The 23,718-nt window shown below is 44.5% G+C and overlaps 1 protein-coding gene across 3 annotated transcripts; it reads left to right on the top strand.

Moving 5' to 3' along the window:
* Positions 1-923: 923 nt before the first annotated feature.
* jph3b (junctophilin 3b) lies at positions 924-23,688 on the top strand. 3 transcript variants are annotated; one of them, XM_030782259.1, is made up of 6 exons: positions 924-1,305; positions 10,132-10,957; positions 19,329-19,453; positions 21,026-21,382; positions 21,479-22,020; positions 23,608-23,688. In XM_030782259.1, the coding sequence occupies exons 1-6, from the start codon at positions 924-926 to the stop codon at positions 23,686-23,688; spliced, it is 2,313 nt and encodes a 770-aa protein (XP_030638119.1). The 3 variants fall into 3 exon arrangements, with proteins under 3 accessions (XP_030638119.1, XP_030638111.1, XP_030638102.1); XM_030782251.1 differs by having other exon boundaries at positions 21,026-21,415; XM_030782242.1 differs by having other exon boundaries at positions 21,026-22,020.
* The last annotated feature ends 30 nt before the right edge of the window (positions 23,689-23,718 follow it).

Raw genomic sequence — 23,718 nt, 5'->3', positions numbered from 1 at the left:
AGAGAGAGAGAAGAGAGTGCATTTGTGTGTATGCGTGTGCATGGAAATACACTGCATTGCTGTTAGCCAGTGAGGGCTCCACAACTAAACCCAGCAACATTCTCCTCTCCCCTTCCTTTCTTTTCTTTTTTTTTTTTTTTGTTTCTCCCTTTCTCTGTTATCCCTACGTGTGACAGCACTATGTCAGGTGGTTTGCGTTCCGAGAAGAGAGGAAGCCAGCCGGACGAGATGGATTTGTAAAAAAAAAAAAAAAACAACAACAACAACAATAATAAAAACATAAATGGTGTCTGATCGCCGGCCGATGCTCTGCTAGATCCCGGGTTTCTAGGTGGAGCCTGGTGATCCTCCTCTCTCACTGGGAAGGGCGGGGAGCCGGAGAGAAGCGGTGTTAGAGCCCCAGGGACGAAGAGCGGAGCTGGGCTAGGAGTGCACCGGCAGAAGGGCTTGTGCCGAGGAAAGGGATCAGAGAGAGCCGGAGCGAGGAAAAGTGTCGCTCGCTGAGGAGGGAGACGCATGGCTGGCGTGGGCCCTCTCCTGTCTCCAAGCAGCAACTGCGGGAGATCCATTCAGGAATAACCCAGCGCTGCTCCAAAAGGATCAGGAGGATGGTCTGAGAAGGGTCCGGCTGCTCCTGCCTGGCCTGACAGCAGGGACACTGCTGCTCCGGGGAGGGGGGGAGCTGCTCCTCTTCCTTTACACCAATTTTTCCCCCCTTTTCCCACTGCTGCCATTGACCGGGATTTGCTTGTCTGGGTATCTTCTTCATCTTCCTCTTCCTTCTTCCTCTCCTCCTCCTCTCTTTACCCTGTCAGCATCCCACCTACCCCCTCAGTTTGAGTTCATTTGGTTTCTTCTCGTTCCTTTTCTTTTCTTTTTTTTTTCTTTGAGGTTTGGGGTATTTGCCAAGACCTATTTCATGCATGTCCACTGGGGGCAGGTTCAACTTTGATGATGGGGGGTCATATTGTGGAGGGTGGGAGGAGGGCAAGGCCCATGGCCATGGTATCTGCACGGGACCCAAGGGCCAGGGAGAGTACGCCGGCTCCTGGAGCCACGGGTTTGAGGTACTGGGCGTCTATACCTGGCCCAGCGGCAACACCTACCAAGGCACCTGGGCGCAAGGCAAGCGCCATGGGATTGGGGTGGAGAACAAGGGAAAGTGGGTGTATAAGGGCGAGTGGACACACGGATTTAAGGGACGATACGGCGTCCGTGAGAGCACGGGCACTAGCGGCAAATACGAGGGCACGTGGAACAACGGCCTGCAGGACGGCTACGGCACGGAGACCTATTCAGACGGAGGTAAGAGCCCCTTACTCCTTTCTCAGTGTTTGTGTCCACTTTCCTTCACTTTACACAAGAACACAGAGATCCAACTGAGCCCATGCAAATCAAACAGAGAAACTTCTCAAATCTCCAACGATTACCATCTATCACGGCATTTACACCAATATAGACAAACTTCATGTCCTCATGGCTAACAGGCCTCTCCTGAAGGCCTCTCTCTCTGTCTGACTCTCTCTCTCTCTTTTTCCGGTATTCCATCTGGTTTATGATCCTCCTATTCATCATCAGGGTGAGACTATCCCCCCCCCCCCATGCTGCAGTACCAAAAAAGATAAATTTGGAGGCCAAAATTAAGGCCATCCGGACTGCACAGCCAGTGAGAGAGAGAGAGAGAGAGAGAGAGAGAGAGAGAGAGGGAGAGAGAGAGAGAGATATTACAGATCACCAACTAGTCTATCAGCCTGAACAAAACCCCAAAACCCTAACCTGAGAATGAATTTGGGAGACATGTCCAGCCACAGAACTCCCTGAATGAAACAGCAGTTTGGCTGACAGATTCTCTGACCTAAGGGGGGAATGTTAAAATGAAGCGATGATAACTGACATGAACTAATAGCAGTGTGAACAACATCAAGACCTGGAGGCCTGTTCAATCTAAAGGCACTTTCCTAAGATGCCTCAGATATGAACCAACTCAAATACTGACACATAATTCAATTGATCACATCTGTGTTTCATAATATTATTATCTCTGCGTGTCTCAAAACATGTAAGGGGTTTCACTTCTGCTCTCAGCTTCCTCAGTTTATCACACAGTGGTGTTGATGTAATGTTTAATCAAGGAAAACAATTTCAAACATTGAAAACTACTACATCTGTGTAGCTCAGCAAAGTTATTAAAACTCTGGGTTAATGGATGAGGAGTTTACCCAAAAACAATCTGAAGGTAACAATCAAATGCACTGTGGAGATGCCAATTTTACTGTAGATATCACTTGAACTGACAATTATTACATAATGGTTATCAAATCTGAGAGGGAAGAGCAGTTTAGAAATAGGACTGCTGGGAAGATCCAAGGTTTATAGTCCACTGGATGAAGTGAGGCTATCACTGTTACACTGCAGGCCTGCACTGTACAAAACAATGATAAATAGTCTGTGCAGAAAAGAGAAACCAAGACAGAGGGAGGGGGGGGGGGGGGGTTAGATGATGAAAAACTTTAGGACTGTAGAAGTTCAGTGTATGAGTGTTTTGGTGTATATGGTAAAGAATTTTGCCATTGCATTTTTCAAAGCAATATAAGTAACAGTTTATGAAACTAATTATAGATTTGGTACACAACAGATTTTTTTTTTTCGATGATGATGCTCTCAAATATGGCTGGCAACAACATAACTGCTTCCCCAAGGCTCTCCTGTCTCTCACTGCATTACAACAGCAGTGCCTCTGTACAGTAAGTTGCTGTGGAAACGCACACAGACACAAGCAGCAGGTCACATGTCACGAGGGACCCAGAGCTCTGTGCTCTGATTGGCTGTCCAACTCTGCTAATGGTGTTTACTTACTTGGGTGCTAATCTGGGCTGCTTAATCATGACCACGGTAGACAGTGAGCGAGACAGAGAGAGAGAGAGAGAGACAGAGACAGAGAGAAGAAGACTTCAGTCTTTTCCTCAGTCCGTGTCAGGATGGAAAGTTGAAAGTTGAACGGAAGTAGCACTGAGCAATCCAGGCGTATCACTGAATTTCTTTATGACACATTTTTTTCTTTCTGACAGTAGCTGTTGACCATTCTTGTGGTCATGTGATCAGCTGGCTCTAGGTAATTGGCCCCCATTGAACAGAATATGTAAATACTCTGAAAGCATTAAAGAGTTCCTTTAATTTCTTAATATTTAGGTAAAAGGAAAACACAGATGTGAAGCTAAACAGAATAAAAGAGAGATGTGGAAGGAGGGGGGTGGGGAGGGGAGTAGGTGAGAGAGGGGCAAGAAGCTCACAGGGGCATTTGAGGAGAAATCCTTCATTCTGTAGTTAACGCAACAAACAAACGGTGTGTCTCATGCAGTGACAGTGTGCACATTGTGCATGGGGAAAATTAAGATAGCAGCCACACAGCAGAACCATTTTCCCGACCATAGCTGCAAGTCATTCGCCCCTCCGCCGAACTCTTATAAAGGCCCCTTAGAGGAAAGGATTGTCTCTGCAGTGCAAAGTCAGGTTAAGACCATGTTTTACATGAATCATTAAAAAAAACTGACATCGCGTCCTCATAAACGGTTTAGTTCCAGAACACATGCTAATAATAGCAGCATCACCGCGTAAACCGTCTCTAAATATTTCGAATGGGACGCGACAGAATATATCACTCGAAGAGGAACAGTCTATTAAACAAGAAATTCCAGTCATGCAAGATGCCATCAACCCGACAGGGGGGAAAAGTCAAAACAAAATCCCTTTTAAACGGATAACAGCCTGGTAGTCGATTTGGATTACAGGGAGGATGCTCTTTTGAATAAGACTGTGTTTCTGTATTGTGCGCAAGATAGCACCCTACGTCAGTACACAATACATATGGGATGGGGGGGAGTTGAGGGAATTATTATTATTATTATTACAAAGTTGAATGGCTTGCAAACGGGACGAGATGGCTTTAGAACTCATTTGACCCTGCACAGGGGACATCCAGCAAGCAATTAGTGCCTACCCTATGATGCGTAACGCGATTTTCCATTAGATTACATCATCAGATACAGTCATTAAACCAACAGTGTAGATGAGGCATTTTCTCAAACCACCAAAACACCTGTCTCATTTCACTGATGCTAACTGTTGGATTGGTTGGCTGGAGTTCAGATGTAGCTGTGTAAGCAGTGCTGACAGATGTGGACGAGATACTTTTTTTCTCCCTTTTTTCTCTGGTTCATGTGCGCTCTCCCTCTCCCTCTCTCTCTCTCTCTCTCTCGCGCGCACTCACAAAATTACACAAAAGTGCAAGTGCTGACTTTAGGAAAAAGAAAAAAAGATTAATAATTCATAGAAGAAGCCAATCTAAACACTCTTCCTGTCTGCTTTGCAGGAGTTTCAGGCCTAACTTGGCAACAAACCAATCTCATAATATGCAAAACAAAAACGTGATTTCCATGATTTTTTTTTATAAACACAAAGAGATCTTTTTTCAAAAACAAAATATGAGTGAAATGAAGGAAAGGCACAAAATGACACATTCATCTTAGGAACAGAAGAGTGCACATTGTTAAAGAAACGATTATGAAATTGGCCTGAGGAAAGGCGTGTGATTAAATCTAGATGGCTGAAATGTTTCCGCATCTTTGATCTTTCCCCCATTAACCATTTGAGTACCGCGTGTGCTGTATGACTGCACAAACACATCCCATGCCTCCGGCAGAAAGACCAATGCAATCGTTTTGACATGTGAATTGAAGGACCCACTGAAAAGCCATGCACAAATCAGATGATAAATGTGACCAATATGAGTCGCTTTCTCGACTTATTGTCAGCAAGGGACATCTCCTAAAGAAGAACACCGAGGTGGATAAGAAACTCATTTTAAGCTCTGATTAGATGCACGCTGGATTTTTGTGAGCTACATTTTTGTTGCTGCGGGGAAATTAAATCAGATGTTCACTGATTAACACGAGTGCTTTCAAAAAGGAGTTGCTTATTCATGCTTGGTTTGGCCAATAAAGCTCATTATGAAGACAATGGCGCAGATCTGACATCCTTTTTAAAACACAGAATAATGCACGCTCTGAGGAGTGGGCTATTGGAACATTTCAGCCAACAAGAAGTAAGCTCACACCCACTCGTGTTTTCAGTACCTCAGAGAGCGCCAGTATTTCGGCAATGTCGTGACTGCTGTTTACCTAAAAAGAGTTTTCCCGTCAGATGATAATGGACATAGAAATAAACCAAGAGGGCCGACCTATAGAATCCCACTGAACGTCTTCTACTCGGTAGCACTGGTCCAGTGAAGCCCCTGTGGTTACCTGGAGCGCTGCCAAAGGAATAGAGTTTTACGTGTGCCTCTACCCCACGAGAGGGATCTGTGTCCCGTGCTGCTGTTCTGACCTCGTTGAGAGATGATGTACCTCAGGGATACCAGCAATGGTAACAAATAATCTCTCATAGGTCAAAAAATAAAGTACTGTCCTTCTTCCCAAGCAGATTGTTTGCTGAGTGCCACCAAACTGGTTAGGCTGACATTGATGAGAGAGAAGGCAGATTAAGCGGTTTGGTGGTTATCCAAAAAAGAGGACACAATACACGACATAATTTCCTTAATTAGCTTCCTAATCATAACTTTCCGAATCAGAATTTTCTTAATTCATCATTAACTTTTCAGTAACAAACAGCAGCATCTTGAACTATTTGACGGGATATACATCTAGTGTAATTATCTTAGGATATTCAGAGAGACCTTCCTTGAGTAGTAGTACTCTGATAATGAGCTTTCATTTCAAATGTTGTAAGTTCATTAAAATTTGTTGTTCATTAGACTGTTGAATTCTTAGCCCAGTAGCCCAGGATCACTTGGCTCACAGACACTATGTACCTCAGATCACTTTCTTTGTCTTATAATCCTGCTTCCTCTTTTCACCCCCACGCAGCCCGGGCTTCTCTCCCCAGACAGCCAGACTCCCTGTCTCCCTGTGTCTCCCCTTCTGAAACACAGCTCTCTCTCTCTCTCTCTCTCACTCACTCTCTCTCTGTCAGCACTGACACTGTCTCTATCCATCAGCAATGCTCCGAGATCAGCTCTTTTAAATCGCTGTCAAATAGCTCTGACTGAACAACAGCTGTTTCAGTATCATCATCTCCACCAAAAATGCTTTTCTCCTTACATAATCCAGTTTTCATCACTGGCTGTTAATAACTGATTAAAACAGAACAAAAACAGCAACAGCATATCATTTCTACTCAGGGCACTGATAGTGTTAATCATTACAAAAATATCCAATATATGTATATGAGCACTGACCATACTCAGACCCCCATTATGATTATACATAACAAGGTTCTCCAGGTCTCAGTCAGTGACAATACTGTGACAGTCTAAGGTGCTACACAGGCGAATGGACCAAACCACTTTACCACTTCACTGTTTACCTCAATCCACTGAGCCCAGTTTTAGAGCATAATATCTGTCACGTCTGTGTTACTTAGGTATGTCTTCTACATCTGCTCACTGAAGACATGAGGGTATAATACCGTGGTCTTGTGACTCCTAAAACATCTAGGGGTAGCTGCGAGGAGAGGATCAAAGGGAGGTAAACGGAGGGGAATGAAAGGGAATATGAAAAGTTGTGTCAGTACGTTTGGTAAATGTTCAAATTCAGCTGTCTGTTATCCACAGATCTACCTTTGCTGTCATTTGGATTAACATTAATGGTGAGATCAGAGATATAAGAACCAGCATCATGGGAAAAAAATTAACTATGTACTGAAATGTAGGAAATTAGGGTTTCTAATCCTGTCAATGTGTCTTCGAATAACACACTTAACCCCACATAGCTCTTGTGGTAGAGCCTAAACCTCTGACATGAAAGACCTCTTCCCAAAAACACAGGGGCATATAAAGTTGTCAGGCTGCTGGAAACAGGGATAAAAAAAAATGTTAGGTTATAAAATGCTGTGCTGTGCTGTGTTTTCTCATGTTATCAGTAGAGCTGCTTTGATGCTTTGTTGTTCTCAGATCAGTAGTATCAGGACAGGATCCTTAGCCATATACATGCACCTGTCAACTGCTTGTTCACAAACACACACACACACCCCTAACAGTTCCCATAACAAACATTCTCACTAAGGACTCTCAACTGTATTGCATCCTCCGACCCCTCTTTACACTCCTACACACACACACACACACACACACATATTCACACACAGTCACACTACTAGAGCATTTTCTCAGCGGACTCTTTCAGTACAAGAGACGGCTGGTGCACTGGATTGAGAATGAGAGGGAGGTGGGAGTGTGAAACTACTGTTGTGTGGTTTGGATACAAAGGCTGATTTCTTTCCTCCATGTAGCGAGAGCACTTCAGACCAATCCCATTGGTTTAGGGCCTCGTTTGATCTACCCTAAAGCCCAAAGCTGACTGATCCACAGCGTCTGGATGGGCGTGGTCAGATGATGCCCAGCCGTCTGTGCTACAGCGAGAGGTCACCATGGGTGATATGACAGACGACTTTCATCAGCTGAAAGTGTACAAGCCACTGCTGAGTCAAAGCAAGCTTTCTTTTCATACAAAGGCATTAGGAAAACTCTGAGATCTAACCCCCCCTCTTTCCGTCATGCTGTGTCTGTCACTCACTACATTGCCATGCTAAGACAGTGTGGCAAAATGTACACTGATCAAAACACACACACACATTTACCCATTCAGACTGGGAAAGACACACACACACACATTCTGAGACTCACAGAGAGGGAGAGAGAGAGAGAGAGAGAGAGGGCAGTAGCAGACAGGTTTCAGATCTATTCCACAGTGGCAGTGAGAGTGCCTGTTAGAGAGTGGGGGTGGGTGATTACACTGTGCTCTGCTATTGCTTCATCGAGCCAACCAGCCCTCTGCATTTTCCTGACATGCCAGCCCACAGAGATCAATAAAGGCTAAGAATGGGGGCGTGAAATATGCCTGTATGTGTATGCGTGTGTGTGTGAGAGGAGAGAGAGAGAGAGTGAAAAAAGTAGCCTTGAGAGGGCTTGGTGTGTATGCATGTGTGTGTGTGTGTGTGTCAGTATGTGCTGCTTCTGCGATACTAGGAGCAGGTTCTAGAACGCTAACTGTGTGAATCATCAGAGAACAGGGGAGAGCGGTTACATCAGAGAGTTCACATGCTGTGTGTGACAGCATGGAAAGTACTCAGCATACATCAAATAGATGGATACTGTGCAGAGGCATACATTCCATAGATCAGTGTGTGTGTGTGTGTGTGTGTGTGTGTGAGAGAGAGAGAGAGAGAGAGAGAGAGGAAGAGAAAGAAAGGGAGAGAGAGAGTGAGAGAGAGAGAGAGAGCGAGAGAGAGAGAGAGAGAGAGAGGCTTGTCCCAGATTTTCAGCACCATGGAGAGCACTGATCATGCTCTTGGACCTGGTGAAGAGAGAATGAAAGAACACAGTTAGGCAGCTGTAAAGCATAACAGGACCTCCCTGTCTTATCTGGCAGATGCAAAGACCAACAGATTTCCAGATTCATTTTGAAGAATTCACTGTAATACCACAAAGCTGAGAGAAATACTGAAGAATTCACATACATCACCCACTTTGATTAATTTGCTCAATAACGTAAATGTTAAAAATGAGTGCACTACTATACACATACGCTGCTGAGATCCCTCTTATTGACATTGTGCCCAATCATGATCTCTGTTGCTTCTTTGATTGAAAGGAGCTTAATTCTTATTGGCCTAACTAGCTCTCCTCTTTGTGAGGAAACTAAACTCGTGACCAATCAGGTGTGTTGGCAGAAAAATCGAGAAAATATGTCACAGGGCAAATCCTGAAGAACCAAACGTTTCATTATTTCACTGGCACACACACAAACAAAGTGGGTGAAGGAAAAAAGCTGATAGATCATTTGTTTGACAATAAATGTTTTAAACGTATTAGTCTGTGGGGTTCAATCACGACCAAGAGTTACGGATGTCAGATGGATGTGAATGTCATCAGTGCCTTAAAACACTTAGCTGGACAACAATGACCATTGCTGTTGCCAACACTGTCTTTGAAGCAATTGTCATTAAGACAACAATGGTCATGACTCTAATTGTTCCCTGGTTGGGTTCGATTTTTATCTCAGAAAAGCGCATTCTGCCATGAACTCTGAGACAAGAGAGCATGGAATCATCTGGGGGTTTTTTTCCTGCACTGCTTTAGATAAGACTAAGAGCTCAAGGTAAGAAAAAAAACCTGGTGAAAAATTATCTCTGAGCAAGTGAAGTCATCAAAGGCATTAACAAGTACTGGGTTCTCTGATGAAAACGTGAGACAACACCTCCTCTCTCTCTCTCTCTCTCTCTCTCTCTCTCTCTTTCTCTCTCTCTCTCCTCCCCCTCTCTCTCTCTCTCTCTGCTATTCATTCAGCTGCTTAAGTGTAGCAAACCATTATAACAGTTCCTTATCTACACTATTCTGAAGTCATCTGACCTACTATAAGAACTGTGGGAGTGTCACATAAAGAATTCCACGTGCGCCTGCTCTCAGCTCACTCCAGTTGTATATCAATAAATGATACGATGGCAGCTGACTGAGGCCCGGGGCCAGGAGAATAAACATATGAAGACAATGATATAGGACATAACAGAATGTTCTGAATGTTCATCTGAATCAGCTCCAGCACTGCGGTTGGTTTCCTTACACATCTTACAACGTCCTCTCCCCATGCTGATCTAATGCTTCAGAGACAATGCCTTTCCTTTGTTCTCTGTTCACTCAGAAAACAAAATGGAGAGAGTTTGACTGAGGCAACTGTAGAAGATTCTAGAGAGTGTGAGATGACTAGGTGCAAATACGCACACATACACATACACACTCATGCACACACACACACACACACAGACACACACACACAAATTCACAAAAATGTGAACAGTTGTTATGGTAGTCTTTATGCCTGTCCTTTTGTGTGTCTCTGGTTTATGTCCATCATTAACACTATTCAGCAAGAGAACACTGAGTGAAAAGTCACTGCCCCTAACAAACATGACAACATGATGTCAGCTTAAACGAGTCACTGAAGTTGATTATATGTTTTTACATTGAAAAGTCTCTCTTGGTGCATAACAGCCTGCATGTTTCTGTCTCTCCTGACGCAGGCACATACCAGGGTCAATGGGTCGGCGGAATGCGCCACGGCTATGGCGTGCGGCAGAGCGTTCCGTATGGAATGGCGGCCGTCATCCGCTCGCCGTTACGCACCTCCATAAACTCGTTACGTTCTGAACACAGCAATGGCACCGCGCTGCTGGGCGGCAGTCTGGGTGAGCGGGCAGGCGTTGGCGTAGTCGGCGGCGGAGTGGGCGGAGTTGGTGGGGTGGGCAGCAGCCCTGCGGTATCTCGCGGCGGCTTTGTGCTGACGGCGCACAGCGAGGCCGAGCTGCTCAAAGGCAAGAAGAAAGGTCTGTTCCGCCGCTCGCTTCTCAGCGGCCTGAAACTGCGTAAGTCGGAGTCCAAGAGCTCTCTGGCCAGCCAGCGCAGCAAACAGAGCTCGTTCCGCAGCGAGGCGGGGATGAGCACCGTCAGCTCGGCCGCATCTGACATCAACTCCACCATCAGCCTGGGGGAGGGCGAGAGCGAGCTAGCGCCAGGGGAGGACGACGTAGACGCCACTACAACCGAGAGCTATGCCGGCGAGTGGAAAAACGACAAACGCACGGGCTGCGGCGTGAGCCGGCGCTCCGATGGCCTTCACTACCAGGGAGAGTGGCTGGGCAACCGTCGTCACGGCTATGGCTGCACCACCTTCCCCGACGGCACCAAGGAAGAAGGAAAGTATAAACAGAACGTGTTGGTGAGCGGCAAACGCAAGAACCTCATCCCATTACGCGCCAGCAAGATTCGTGAGAAGGTGGACCGTGCGGTGGAGGCCGCGGAAAAGGCGGCTGACATTGCCAAACAGAAGGCTGAGATTGCCTTGTCCAGGTGAGGTTCTCACTCTCAACTCTATTTATTCATAGCCAGGGCAAAGTGAAGTATGTAGAGGTCAGACACAGGCTCCTGTGTCTCAAAGCTCCAACTAAGCTTGTTTATGGATTTCTAAGTGGACTGTCTGAGGACTAAGCAGACTCCAGACAGGAGTATAAAGGGAAGGTGTTGAGTCGGTGGGCGTAAAAAGGATGTGTTCAATTCCACTGACAGGAAAAGTACAACAGAAATATGGGTACAGTCATACCGATGAACCTCAGGGTTTCTTAAAAGATTACTCAAAATGTCAGAGTAATCAGTATAGTTGGCCAGTACAAGTAGCAAAGTTTTGGTGGTAGCATTGCCATTTTCGAAATCAAGTAGCTTTTCAGGAGTGAAGCTGTTTTATTGATCAATATGGCGGGGGGTACTGCCAACAGACCCTGTATCGTTTCATTTTCCCAACACTGGAGTACGTGGAAGTGCAGCTTGTGAATGACATTTTTAGTGTCGGGAAAGACTGCATTCCCACCAAAGAGAAACGGGCCCTCTCATACAAATTTTTAAAGACTTTAAGAGATGTTTGGTGTTAATAAAATGCAGTGTGTGCAAATGGCTGTTCAGTAAATATTCCATTATCTGTATATTATTAACCACACACTTTTTCTCCAGACGCGCGCACACACACACACACATATATAGATATATTAGGGATGTCCCGATCAAGTTTTTTTGCCCCCAATCCCGATCCGAGTAATATAATATTGAGTATCTGCCGATACCAAGTCCCGATCTGATACTTGTATTTGCCTAGGTAATACAGTTGCACAGTGCACATTTTCAAGTACATAAAAGTTATTAAAACCAATTCAATGTAGATGCTTGACAACTTAATAGCAAATGCAAAAAATTGCATGCGGCCGAGCTGTTTTTTTAATTGCTTTTTTTTATTTTACAAAATAACAAAGTAACCTTCTTGTAAAGCTGCGGTAGAGCAGTGTCTGAAATGTGGTGTCGAGAGGGTAAGGCGTACTGTGGGAGTTAGACCAGGAAATATATGTAAGCCTAAGTGTTCGATATTATTTAATCTTACAATAATTCAAGTGGTTAAGTTGTCAAACTGTCAGTTACACTGATACTTTTTCTGAAAGCCTCTTTTTTGTATGCTATCGTTATCAATCCTTAGCGTTCGTTAAGCAACTGTATTGCTCTGTGTGGTCGTTAGTTTAGCATAGGTGCTAAAGCGTTAGGTGTTTCAATTTTTAAATGATACCTTGGTTGTTATTAGTAGCCTTGAGGATTAATGTCGTCGGACTTTGCTGACCTAAAAACGTTCAAATTTAAAAGTTAAAAGAAAATTCGTTCACCTCAATTTGCGAATTTGAACGCACGTCTGTATTCGCTACCACATGGGCCGGTCATCCAAAACGATTAATTCAATTACCCTCTCGGTAATATTTTCGGCCTTGTCGCTGTCTCGAGGAAATTTCTCTGTCCTTTCAAAAGTATATCCTCCAATGTGTGTTGCTTCGGAGCAGCCTTTGCCTGTGTTACCTGAGTGAACTCATTGTATTCCGCTGAGTGTTTATTTTTTAGGTGCTGTACTAAAGCAGTAGTAGTCTATTGAACGCAGCTCTGTGTCATTACCACCTCGCAAAATGCTCGCATTAAAAACGTTACAAGTGGCTGTTGGACTGCTTTCGTTTCCCAATTTAAAACATGTGCACACTGCAGACATTTTCGCCGCCACAAATCATGCTCTCCGTTCACGACACATGTATGACAGCTGACGTAAAAGAAAGGATCGGACTTAGGGTCGTGCTCAGTAAAGCCGATACCGATCAGTTAGAAAATGCCTTGATCGGCCCGATACTGATCTTTGAGATCGGATCAGGACATCCCTAATATTTATATATATATATATATATATATATATATATATATATATATATATATATATACACACACACACACACACACATATTGCAGTCAATTAGTTGCCACTTTTCTTTCAGCACTGATTCCAAATCAACACAATGGAGCTGTTTCTTATGGAAGCTATGGAGACAGCTCCTTAGTGGCGATCCAGAATCAGTCCTTAGGGACAACTGGCAAAATATGTTAGCTGTTTTGTCTTGTACCCCTTTTACATTTGTATTCTTATATTTGTACTATGTTTTTACTTTCTTTTGCAGTAACTGGTAGCATAGCCTGCTACATATGTTAATTAGCTTGCCCAACAGTGGTTATCGGGTCTCTTTCCACAAAATATGTAAACCAATTACGATCCAAAGCTTTGTGAATTCAGTATCCCTTCAATAAAGAGCCAGCCCATTCATGACATTCAACAGCGTGAGTCCATATACAGCAGGCAGGCTGAAACTGTTGATTGATCAGTAAAAACCAAATGGGTGATTGTAACCTAACACATAGACATACAGAGAGAGAGAGAAAGACAGACAGAGACAGACTGGGTGTGAGAAAGAGTAAGAGGGGTGAGGAATATAGAAAGAGGGAGATGGAAAGACGGAGAGAGAGAGAGAGAAATGAGGCACTGGATTCAGTGAATGAGCATCATATGGATTCCTAGTAAATTTTACATGTCAACACATGTACATATTGACACAAGGCAGTAGTAGCACAATCAATAACCTGTGTGCGTGTTTGTGTGCATGCGTGCGTGCGAGCGTGTGTGTGAATGTGTGTGTGTGTGTGTGTCTGTGTGATGGCATCTTTATTAACTGTTCTATCTCTCTTTCAGTGGGTATTGAACATTGAACTGAACTTATTAACATTATCAAATTACATGAGATCATAGAGAAATTCAGAAGCATGTGACTGAGGAAGCTGACTTTCTGTCTGATTTGTGTTTTAGTTGACAAAAGTGTGGCTGTGCTGTTTTATCTCTGTCAAGTTAAACCTGATGGTAATATTGCAGGACGACAGAGTCTAGAAAAGGAGGTAGAGAAAAAGAGAGTTAGAGTTAGAAAGTTAGAGAGAGACAGAGAGTGAATGATAGTGAGAGAGAGAGATGGTCCTAGTGTTCCGCATTATGCCAGCAGAGTGTTGGCGGCCCGCCTGAGGTAGACCAGAAAAGAGCTGAACTAGAGCAAAGTCTCTCTCTCTCTCTCTCTCTCTCTCTAAAAAAACAAGTACATGAACATATACACATCAACACTGCAAATTCCTTCTCCCCCTTACTATACATCCACAGGTTCGTCAACTATGGGGATGTGTGTGTGTGTGGGTAAATGAATATACGCTCAGATCTGGTCATCTGTGGCCATATTTGTGTGTGTGTGTGTGTGTGTGTGTGTGTGGTGCGTGTGTGTGCGTGTGTGTGTAGAAACACGCATGGTATGCATGTGTTATATTTGGAGCATCACTCATCCTCAAATCCTATTTACCTCATCATATTCTAGTCCAATCACAACAGCTTACTGGTGACCCTGCCGGTACACACAGAGAGGAATGGCAGACAGTATCCTGAATCAAACAGTAATATAAACACACAAATGTGTTAGGGATCAGCCACAATAAATAATAGAAAACAATGAAATGAAATTAAAAAAAAAAAACATTAAAGTTCGTAATCGGTACTGCATGTCAAAACAGAAATATGACTACTGCATTTAATGGGAAGTCTGAAGTGAAAGAAATGGCTTCAGCATCAGCATCTGCATCATTTTGGTCTGTGGTGAGAGGAGAGAGGAAAGAGTCTGTTCCCTGGAAAAGAGGAAGAGAAGAAAAGGGAGAGGGAATTCTGAGGAACTCAAGGAGAGAGGAAAAGTCATGCTCTCAGGGCAAATGACTTAGTTACCTGGTATTCCAGGAATCGGAAATGGGCCTTAAGCTCTTAATATGAACCCTGACCTCTCTCTGTCTATCACACACACACGTGCGCGTGCACACATAGACACACACACACACACACATGCACACAGATACACACATGTGGGCGCGCACACACACACACACACACACACACAGAAGCACACGCCCACGCACACAGAAGCACCTGTGTAAATCAAAGATAAGCAGAGCCTGTATGTGGAATATAAGTAGAAAATCGGTGTCATGTAAAGTAATGTACAGGTCGGCTGACGTTTACAGGGATCTCCACAACTTCCCAATTGCTGGAAACAACCTTGACTCGTCTGTAACTCAGTTGCACCTCACTCAACACACGTTATTCCCAATGAAGCAGATTATGTGTGTGATCCTCAGGATTAGGATTCGCCTGTGCAACACTGCACTCGCCCCTGCGGAGGGACATTTTGTGTGACTCCAGTTTTTTAAAGGTCAAAGAAGTATATCTCAATTTGCTCATTCACACACCTTCAGTTTCCATACAGTGGATAGAGGAAAGATCTTTATAAGGCCTCTGTGGATAGAGTTGCTTTGTCTGCTTGGTTGGTGTGTGCACAGAAGTGCCCCTTATAGTTGGATAGTTATTATAATTAACAGTGGTCATAATATATCATTGAATACAAAGCAGTAACTCATAACAGAAAAAGACATGGAAAACTGGCTATTAAAGCAATGTTATTCCTTAAGAACAGCAGAGTTTACTGGATGTTGAATAGCAAAGTGAGTGAGACAGTTCAGTATCAGACCAGATCAGAACTGTGTGGACAAGCAACTCTGTTCCAAACCCTGTTTTTCTCTGTTCCTGTAAAGGCTTTTGTCAAGGAGATGTTTTAGTGCTTTACAGCATGAAATGTTCTGAATATTGGCTGTGAAATTGTTTGAGCCACAATGAGTTTTTCTACCTTTGTTTGTGATTCTGTCTGTATGGAACTTTTAGGACAAAGAGAGAGAGAGAGAGAGAGAGAGCACAAACATGCATGTCAGTATTTGCAACGCAGGGAGGTGTGAGAGGTGTGTGTGTGTGTCTGTGTGTGTGTGTGTGTGTGTGTGTGCGCGTGTGCGCTCCACAGTGTGAGCTCCACACGGTGCAAGGAGAGAGTGAGAGAATGCTCACGTGGATGCTTATGAATGTGTTTGTGTGTGCGTTGAGCTTGTTAATTTTGTGTGTGCGTGCGTGCGTGCGTGCGTGCGTGCGTGCGTGTGTGTGTGTGTGTGTGTGTGCGTGTGTGTGTGAGTTAGAGAGGGAGGAGTGTTTGAGGTAGGCCTATGGCTGATGTCACGGAATGATTAGTCTCTGATAACTCAAAGTGGAGTGGAGCTGCTGCGGCTCAGCAAGTTATAAATAGACTTTGAATCAGTACAACTCAACCCAGACCCACAGTGCATTCACATTCAAAATCTCCATTTTCACGAAGAAGTATTCGTACAAAATGGCATCAAATGAGATTCTTCCAACACACTTAACCTGGCCCTGTGCATTGTCAAGCCTTCCCATCACATCCTATCACCTTATAGTATAATTATGACATATATAGTAAATTATAAGGTGTCGTGTATTATACAATATAATGTATTATTATGGTCTCAGCACACAGTACTTAAGTATGTCCACTGGCTTTATGATGTCATATTTGCCGATGTTGTTATTAGTATTATACCTATCCTTATCATAATATTACCCCTGCAATTGCACGTTTACCTCTCATAAAGTACATCAGTACTGTTAGAAAAGCACTGTAGCAACACAGTGACAAAAAATCTCTTAGAGCATCAGTTTGCTATAAACGCAAGCCAGATGATATATACACACACACATACACACACACACACACATATATATATATATATGTAAATATATATATACATATATGTGTGTGTGTATGTATGTGTATGTATATGTATATGTATGTGTGTGTGTGTGTGTATGTATATATATATTCATATATCTATCTATCTATCTCTATCTCTCTTTCTCTCTTTATATATATGATGAATCAGAACTTGTGACTTGTGGAGAGAGGTGTTAGTGGAAGTTGAGGCTACTGATGTGGGTTCATTTAGTAGGCAGGGCTTGAAGCTGTGGGAGAGCTCTGTTTCCTGAAATGTTCTGCTGATTTTCTACTCTTACCTCTAATTTCAAACCTAATTTGTTGAAATGTAATTCCACAGATTTTTCGAAGCCAAAAAATCATTGTCTACATACAAGATGGCATTATGAAAAACTGAAGCTGATAAAACACAGAAACAAGGTTAAAGGTAGTTTTACCTTCTAATAAATATTTAGAAACATAGCTATGTACTTTCTAAATATATTAGATGATTTGCACTTTCACACGCATGTGAAAAACCATGAATATTCATGACCATAGACTGTAAGAGTTATGTAGCACTATGAGAGCTGACTTTAAGAATATTTAAGAACACTTCTTGGATCATATATTGTCTGAAACAGTGTAGGCATGAGGCATGAGTTGGAACAGGGAGATGGTAATGGAGCGATAGAATAAAGGAGCAGATGCATCATGTGCATGCGTTGGATTGTGACTGCGAGGGAGTAAAGGGTATGAGGTACAGAGCAGAGACAAAGTGTGTGTGTGTGTGTATGTGTGTGTGCGTCTGTGTGTTGGGAGGATGATGCTCTGACTAAATTATGAAACAAGAGCCATGCATGACACTCAGAAACGCTGTATCAGTGAATGAAAGCCCCCCCTCCCCCTCTTTCCCCCCACTAGTCACTCTCTCCCGCTCTGTTTCTCTCTCTCCCTGTCTCTCCCTGTCTCTCTCTCTTGCTGTCTCTCTCGCTGTCCCTCTCTCTCTCTCTCTCTCTCTCTCTCTCACTACAACTCTCATTTTCCCTCCCACTACCTCTCAGTTAAACTCGTTTCACTTTTATTGTCTCATTACTATGTACTCTTCATGCTTTACTGATTGCTCTGCTTTCTCATATGATCTCAAACACTCCATATCTCTATCCTCCCATCTTCATGTCCATTTCTCTCTTCTCTCTCTCTCTCTCTCTCTCTCTCTCTCACTCTCTCTGTTGCCAAGACAACTGGCGGAGGCATGGAGCGTGATCCAGAAAGCTCTTCCTCCATCCTTCCACACTCACCCCAGCTCACCCTAAGACGCTCGTTTTGAGACACAAAATACACACACACACACACACACAAATACATTTGTTTATTCAAATCTCTCACTTTCCTGTTAGCACACATATGCTCACATGCAAACTCCATTCAGCCAAACCATTTTCAAGCACTCATTTTATTAGGGACCAAAAATACGAGTGTGAGACCCTCAAAGGTATTCACAAAATTATATCAAGCCCATTACAAAAACACACATACACACACACACACACTTGCAAACATAAACACAGACTAAAACACACTCTTGTACTTGTTCCAACCATACAGTCACACATAGTGAACCTGCTCAGCTCCTGGCAGGTTGAGGAAAGCCAGGCGCAAAAAGAGACAGAGACAGAGGGGGAGGGGATCAATAAGCATTGACATGCAATACTGCACCAAGACAGCTAATGCACAAACAAGGAGAGAGAGAGAGAGAGAGAGAGAGGGGCCAGGTAAAGTACAGGTGAAAGAGAGAGAGAGAGAGGAAGAGAGACAACTGGTTGGATGAGGAAAGAAAGAAAGTTCCTATATTATGGGAGAGATGTGAGAAAAATGATCCATATATGTGATGAATATAAATATTTATATGCATATATAAATATAACCATAAGATCTCTCTGTGTGACTTCACATGTGTTGTGGTCTCAGAAGTGTAAAAGCCTTAAAGCAGAATTTGGCCCTTCCTCACAGTACAGTTACAAAGACACGGATGGCCTTCGGGGGGGGTCAGCGGAGTGGGTGAATGCACAGTTGTGCACAGGTGAAACAGATGGCCTGGATCAATGGGAAAACGGGCATATGGACGAGGGCTGAAAAAGCATCTCTCTCTACCCCCCCAGCCCCCCCCCCCCCCCCCCCCCCCCATCCAGCAACCCCTCCCTACACCCATCTCCCTGTCTCTCTCCCTCTCTCAGACACACCAGAACCATCGATTCTCTAAGTGAATTATTCATTAGTCCTTCCAAGCCTGGTTTGAAAGTTCTTGGAGGTTCTGGTGTTAAAGTGAAAGTTTTCTACATATGGAAACACTTCGGTTGGCAATAAAGCTGTGGTGAGGTCAGTTTGAAGGTAAAATGTTAAATGGAGTGACTGGTCAGTCAGTCAATGTCAGAGGCAGTGGCAAGAACAGAGTAGTGTGAAAGATGTGGTTGCTAAACTTGCATGAATGATTTTCTTTCATTAACAGAACATTTTTGGTTAAATACTACGTTGAAAAACTGCATTGTAATGACTAATGGGTGTCTTTAGATCACTTGTAAGGTTCATCTAAGAGTCGAACAAGTTGAACAGAAGACTAATTTTATCTGTCATGGGAAGTGTTTTGTATCTCATCTCGATTTCAGATCTCCTCTCTGAATTTCTCACTGTTCTGTCTTCATCTCCATCAGGACAGCCCATGCGCGTGGCAAGGCGGAGGCGGCTGCAGCAGCAGCGCAGAAAGCCCAGGAGGAGTGCCGTTTGGCCAGGATCACCGCCAAAGAATTCTCCCCCTCCTTCCAACACCGTGGCAATGGTAGGCGAACACCGCACCGTGACGGCAGCCACCAACAATCAAACCACTTAGCTATCGGCAGTAGGCGATTTGTTATTTTTTAACAGGGGGATGGCCCAATGGCCAACAGGGAAGAAGGCCCAATGGTGACTGATATTACTCCATAGAGTATACGGTGATGTATATATGGGGATGGCAGGATAACAAGGGGGATGAATTTTTGTCATTTTGCTAACAAGGGGGATGTCATCCCCCCTCATCCCCCTACAAATCGTCCGCTGGCTATCGGTTATTACATAAAATACAGCCGCTAGTGTGCATGTTTGAACATCGCCCACCGTACCTCACAGTACCCAACTGACGTCACCCTACTTACGAAGTCGCAGAGGTGTAGCTTTTTTGCGCAACTAAAACATACAATGTGATGTCATCATTTTTGGCTACCTCAGTGTGGCTAAGAGAAGTAATATTAGGTAGGTAGAGGAGTGGGTTATAAATAGACATGTGAGAGAGAGGGAGAGACATAAGGCTGAGGTGGATGGTTCGCTACTGGGGGTACTGTGTGTGCTCTCGCTCTGCAGGGCCTCTCTACCCACTGTGCTGAGCGCGGGAGATGAGTGACAGCAACAGGAAAATGAGGGGAGGTCAGCAATGACCTTTCCAGCGTGCCCACGCACATGGAGCTGACGCCTGCACACACACACACACACACACACGCACACACTCACACAGAGAGAGAGAGAGAGAGAGAGTTTTAAAATTTTAAAACAACCTTTGGATAAGGTCATTTTCTGGAGATACCAAGGTGTTCAAGTGGAAAATCTATTGTGAATTTTTCTGCTTCATGGTTATTTTATCGCTCTGTTTTTTTTTCCTTCTGAAAAACCAGAAGAACAAAACAATTGCAAATATGAGTATAAGCTAGCTACAGAAAGATATCTTGCATTGTCGAGCTGGGTGAGGAATTTACCTGTGCACAGGCTTGACAGTTAGGCTTTGGGAAGGAAGACAGCTCTGAATCGCTGAAAACCTCACTTTATAACAAGTACTCTGGAAATACAGCATGTCTCTTTAACTTTAGGAATGGCCTGTTTATTCTTGGAACCAAGAAGCTGGTGACTATGGGAAGGTGGTGGCTAAGTCCTCGCAAAAAAAAAAAAAAAAAAAATTAAATGTGGTGTTTTTTATTTTGGTTTTTTTTTGGTCAGGTGAGCAACCCAGTCCACAATGTTGAATGATTTACTAAAAGGGCAAAACTATAACAGTAATCAAAATTATAGATCATCCCTCTTGAACCATTAAAATTAAAATTAAAAAAAAGAAAAATATTGTATTCTACTTGGCTGTCTGTTTTTCCCATTCTTGTATTTCCTGTGCGCTAGCTTGCTGGCTTCAGCTGTGCGCATTTCCCTCTGGTGTGTCTTTTCATGAATCCATGTGTCGATTGGCTCTACCACCCATCAGTCTCAGATGGCAGTGCTTGAGCTGTCTGTTTACAGGCAAAAAAAAAAAAATCTTGTATTCTACTTGGTTGGCCATGTTTGTTGGGTGTTTGATTGTATGTCTTTGTCCGGCTCCTGCATTTACACGCAGGGGTGGAATGTCAGAGGCCAAAGCACCAGAATTCCAGCGAGAACGACCTGGAGGTCATCTCAAGCGGAACGCCTGAAAGTCCTGAGCTCTACATGAAGGGCACCACACCACCTGACCTGACCCCTGACCTCAGTCCGGTACCCAGCAGGCCCTCCACTCCTCCCCACAGCCCCGTCCCATCCAAACCCGCGCCTCGCACCAAGAGCACCCGCTTCAAGCGCCAGAGCGCCGTTGACGACGAGCGTGGTGGCGGCGCTGAGATCCAGGTGTTGACGGAGGGCAGGGGTGGAGGAGGTGAGGGTGGAGGAGGGAGGTACCTGAGGGCCAACAGCTGGAGCGAGGACAAGTGCTCCACGCGTGGCGGGGGCGGGAGCAGCAGCCGTGGGGGCAGCAGGGGCAGCAGCCGCTCCACCACACCTTCCGTGCAGGACGAGGCGCGGGGTGGGACCGGAGCCCGAACCAACGGACACAAGCACGCCTCCTCCAATCACAAGTCTCGGGAGCACAGCTCGTCCAATCACAAGCCTTCGGCGAGGGAGAGGTGGGCCGACTGTCACTCCGCCTCCTGGACGTCACAGCGGGCGCCGGGCGACAGCCTGGCTCATTCTCGCCTGCTCGAGCAGGACGAGGAGAAACTGAGCAATTACGAAATGGAAATGAGGCCGCTTCAGCCCATGGACTCCAATTCCCACAAGCCCCGGGGGGCAGCTGAGGACCGTCACAGCCACAGCGAAGTCCATCCTCACACAGTGCAGAGACAGCGGGGTAAAAATCGGGAGCGGGAGCGGGATCACGGAGCTCGGGCCTCAGGGGGGCACAGTAGAGAGGGGGCAGCCTTGGACTCAGTACAGAAGCTGGACAGTGTACGTGTGGGGGGGGACGCACTTGAGGCCCGGCCGTTGCGCAGGGACCTGACACTCTCACCCCCCCAGAAATCCTCACCCATTGCACTAGAACACGATGACGAGAATCTGACCCAGCTCAAGGCAAACTCGGTGTGTAAATCGCACCCGAAATGCATGTACACGCTTCATAACCACCACATATTTACGTATTAATGTTTACATTTTAAAAAAAAAACACGTAGTTAATACTAAACTGAACTATAGTAAAGCTCTTGCCTAAACTCACACAGAACAGGTTATATTGTAATAAACATATAGCACATGTGGAGAACCTAGACAAAAACAAATATTTACAACCAGCATTGTAATTTTCAGAGCTGAAATACATGATGAAATTAACTGTAGAAACATAAGATTTCTCCTGCATTGTACAATGTATATAATTCACGCAGTTCCTGGGCTAATGTGCTTACATAAAATCTGAGAAAACTGTATCCGTGAGCTCAGAGTGGGGCTATTATTTGGCTCACAGCAGCGTTCTAACAGTCAGTCACCCCAGACACAACCTGGCAGCATTTCGACACCTCTGAAACCCTCACACAGTCCCTTCCACTGCACAGCCTCAGCAATCGCCCACTGCACTCAAAGCACCTTAGTAACAGCGCATTGGCAAAGTGGCTCCTTCCACAACACAGCCCCACATTGGCTGCCCCACACTCTGTTGCTAGGGAACAGCTTATGCCTTACTCCACCAGGAGCCAATCACAGGGCGTGAGAGTCACTAGGGGGAGGGGAGGGGAGGGAGGGGGGTGTGTGTTTGTAGCTGCAGAGAGGCAAGCAATGCAGCAGACTTGTGTAAGACAGGTTAACATAAAATACAAACACACAAACACACACATTACCACCTACTATAAAAGCTTGAGCTATTTTCCTATTCACACACACACACACACACACACAAACACAAGCACAGCTAACAGTAAGAAGCACAGGGGTACACTACACACTATGCACAAATAAAACAGAGATAACAGGAACATGGAATCACAGAAGCTAACAGACTCATACAGAGAAGTGAGTAACACATGCTGCTGTAGCTGTTCACTGCACAGTTCAGGGAGCAATAACAGAAATATTCCACTGATCTTTTCTGGTTCATTTCTCCTGATCTAATTTTATAACTCACATGTTCACATTTACAGTCTGTGTGTGCCTGCGTGTGTATGTGTGTGTGTGTGTGTGCGCGTGTGTGTGTGTGCGCGTGTGTGTGTGTGTGTGCACGTGTGGTGTGTGTGTGTGTGTGTGTGTGTGTGCGTGTGCGCGCCCTCTTTCACATTTCAGACAGTTGTAAATATTGGCCTGTGTTGACATGGTTACATGAGCCCTATCAATTAAAAAATGATCATTGCTTAAACATTCATCTTTAAAACATACACAACCTTTGATTGCTTGCACAATACACTCCAAAAGGCTCATTTCCATCCAAATAACGTCTCTCAAGAGAGCTACAGAACAGTCGTCCACCTCAAAGAAGCTCTCTTTATCTGCATACAAATATATACACAGTTTCAGCAGTTTGTTCAAATGCAGGTCCCCTGTGTGAAAGAGTAAATCTTGTACTACCATGTCAATAGACATAAACAGATGCTGGCTATGTGAATGTGTACGTATGTATGCAAAAACCGAAAATACTGATGTTCTCTTTCTCTCTCTTTCTCTCTCTCTTTCTCTCAACAGGGCTCCAGCTCAATTCTGGTTGTCATGGTGATTTTGCTCAACATTGGCGTTGCCATTTTGTTTATTCACTTTTTTATTTGAACTCTATTGCCTCTTAATTCCTCTTCTTAT

The sequence above is a fragment of the Chanos chanos genome, chromosome 1, assembly GCF_902362185.1.
Source record: "Chanos chanos chromosome 1, fChaCha1.1, whole genome shotgun sequence".
Taxonomy (NCBI): domain Eukaryota; kingdom Metazoa; phylum Chordata; class Actinopteri; order Gonorynchiformes; family Chanidae; genus Chanos; species Chanos chanos.
Note: the sequence above shows the minus strand (reverse complement) of the source record. Positions and strands in the feature narration are given on the sequence as shown.

What these genes read in the sequence shown, in the direction of transcription:
- jph3b (XM_030782242.1), top strand. Translation starts at nt 924, where the DNA reads ATGTCCACTGGGGGCAGGTTCAACTTTGATGATGGGGGGTCATATTGT. An exon ending in GCTGAGATTGCCTTGTCCAG is followed by an intron (nt 10,958 to 19,328) that starts GTGAGGTTCTCA and finishes CATCTCCATCAG; the next exon opens with GACAGCCCATGCGCGTGGCA. An exon ending in CCCAGCTCAAGGCAAACTCG is followed by an intron (nt 22,021 to 23,607) that starts GTGTGTAAATCG and finishes TTCTCTCAACAG; the next exon opens with GGCTCCAGCTCAATTCTGGT.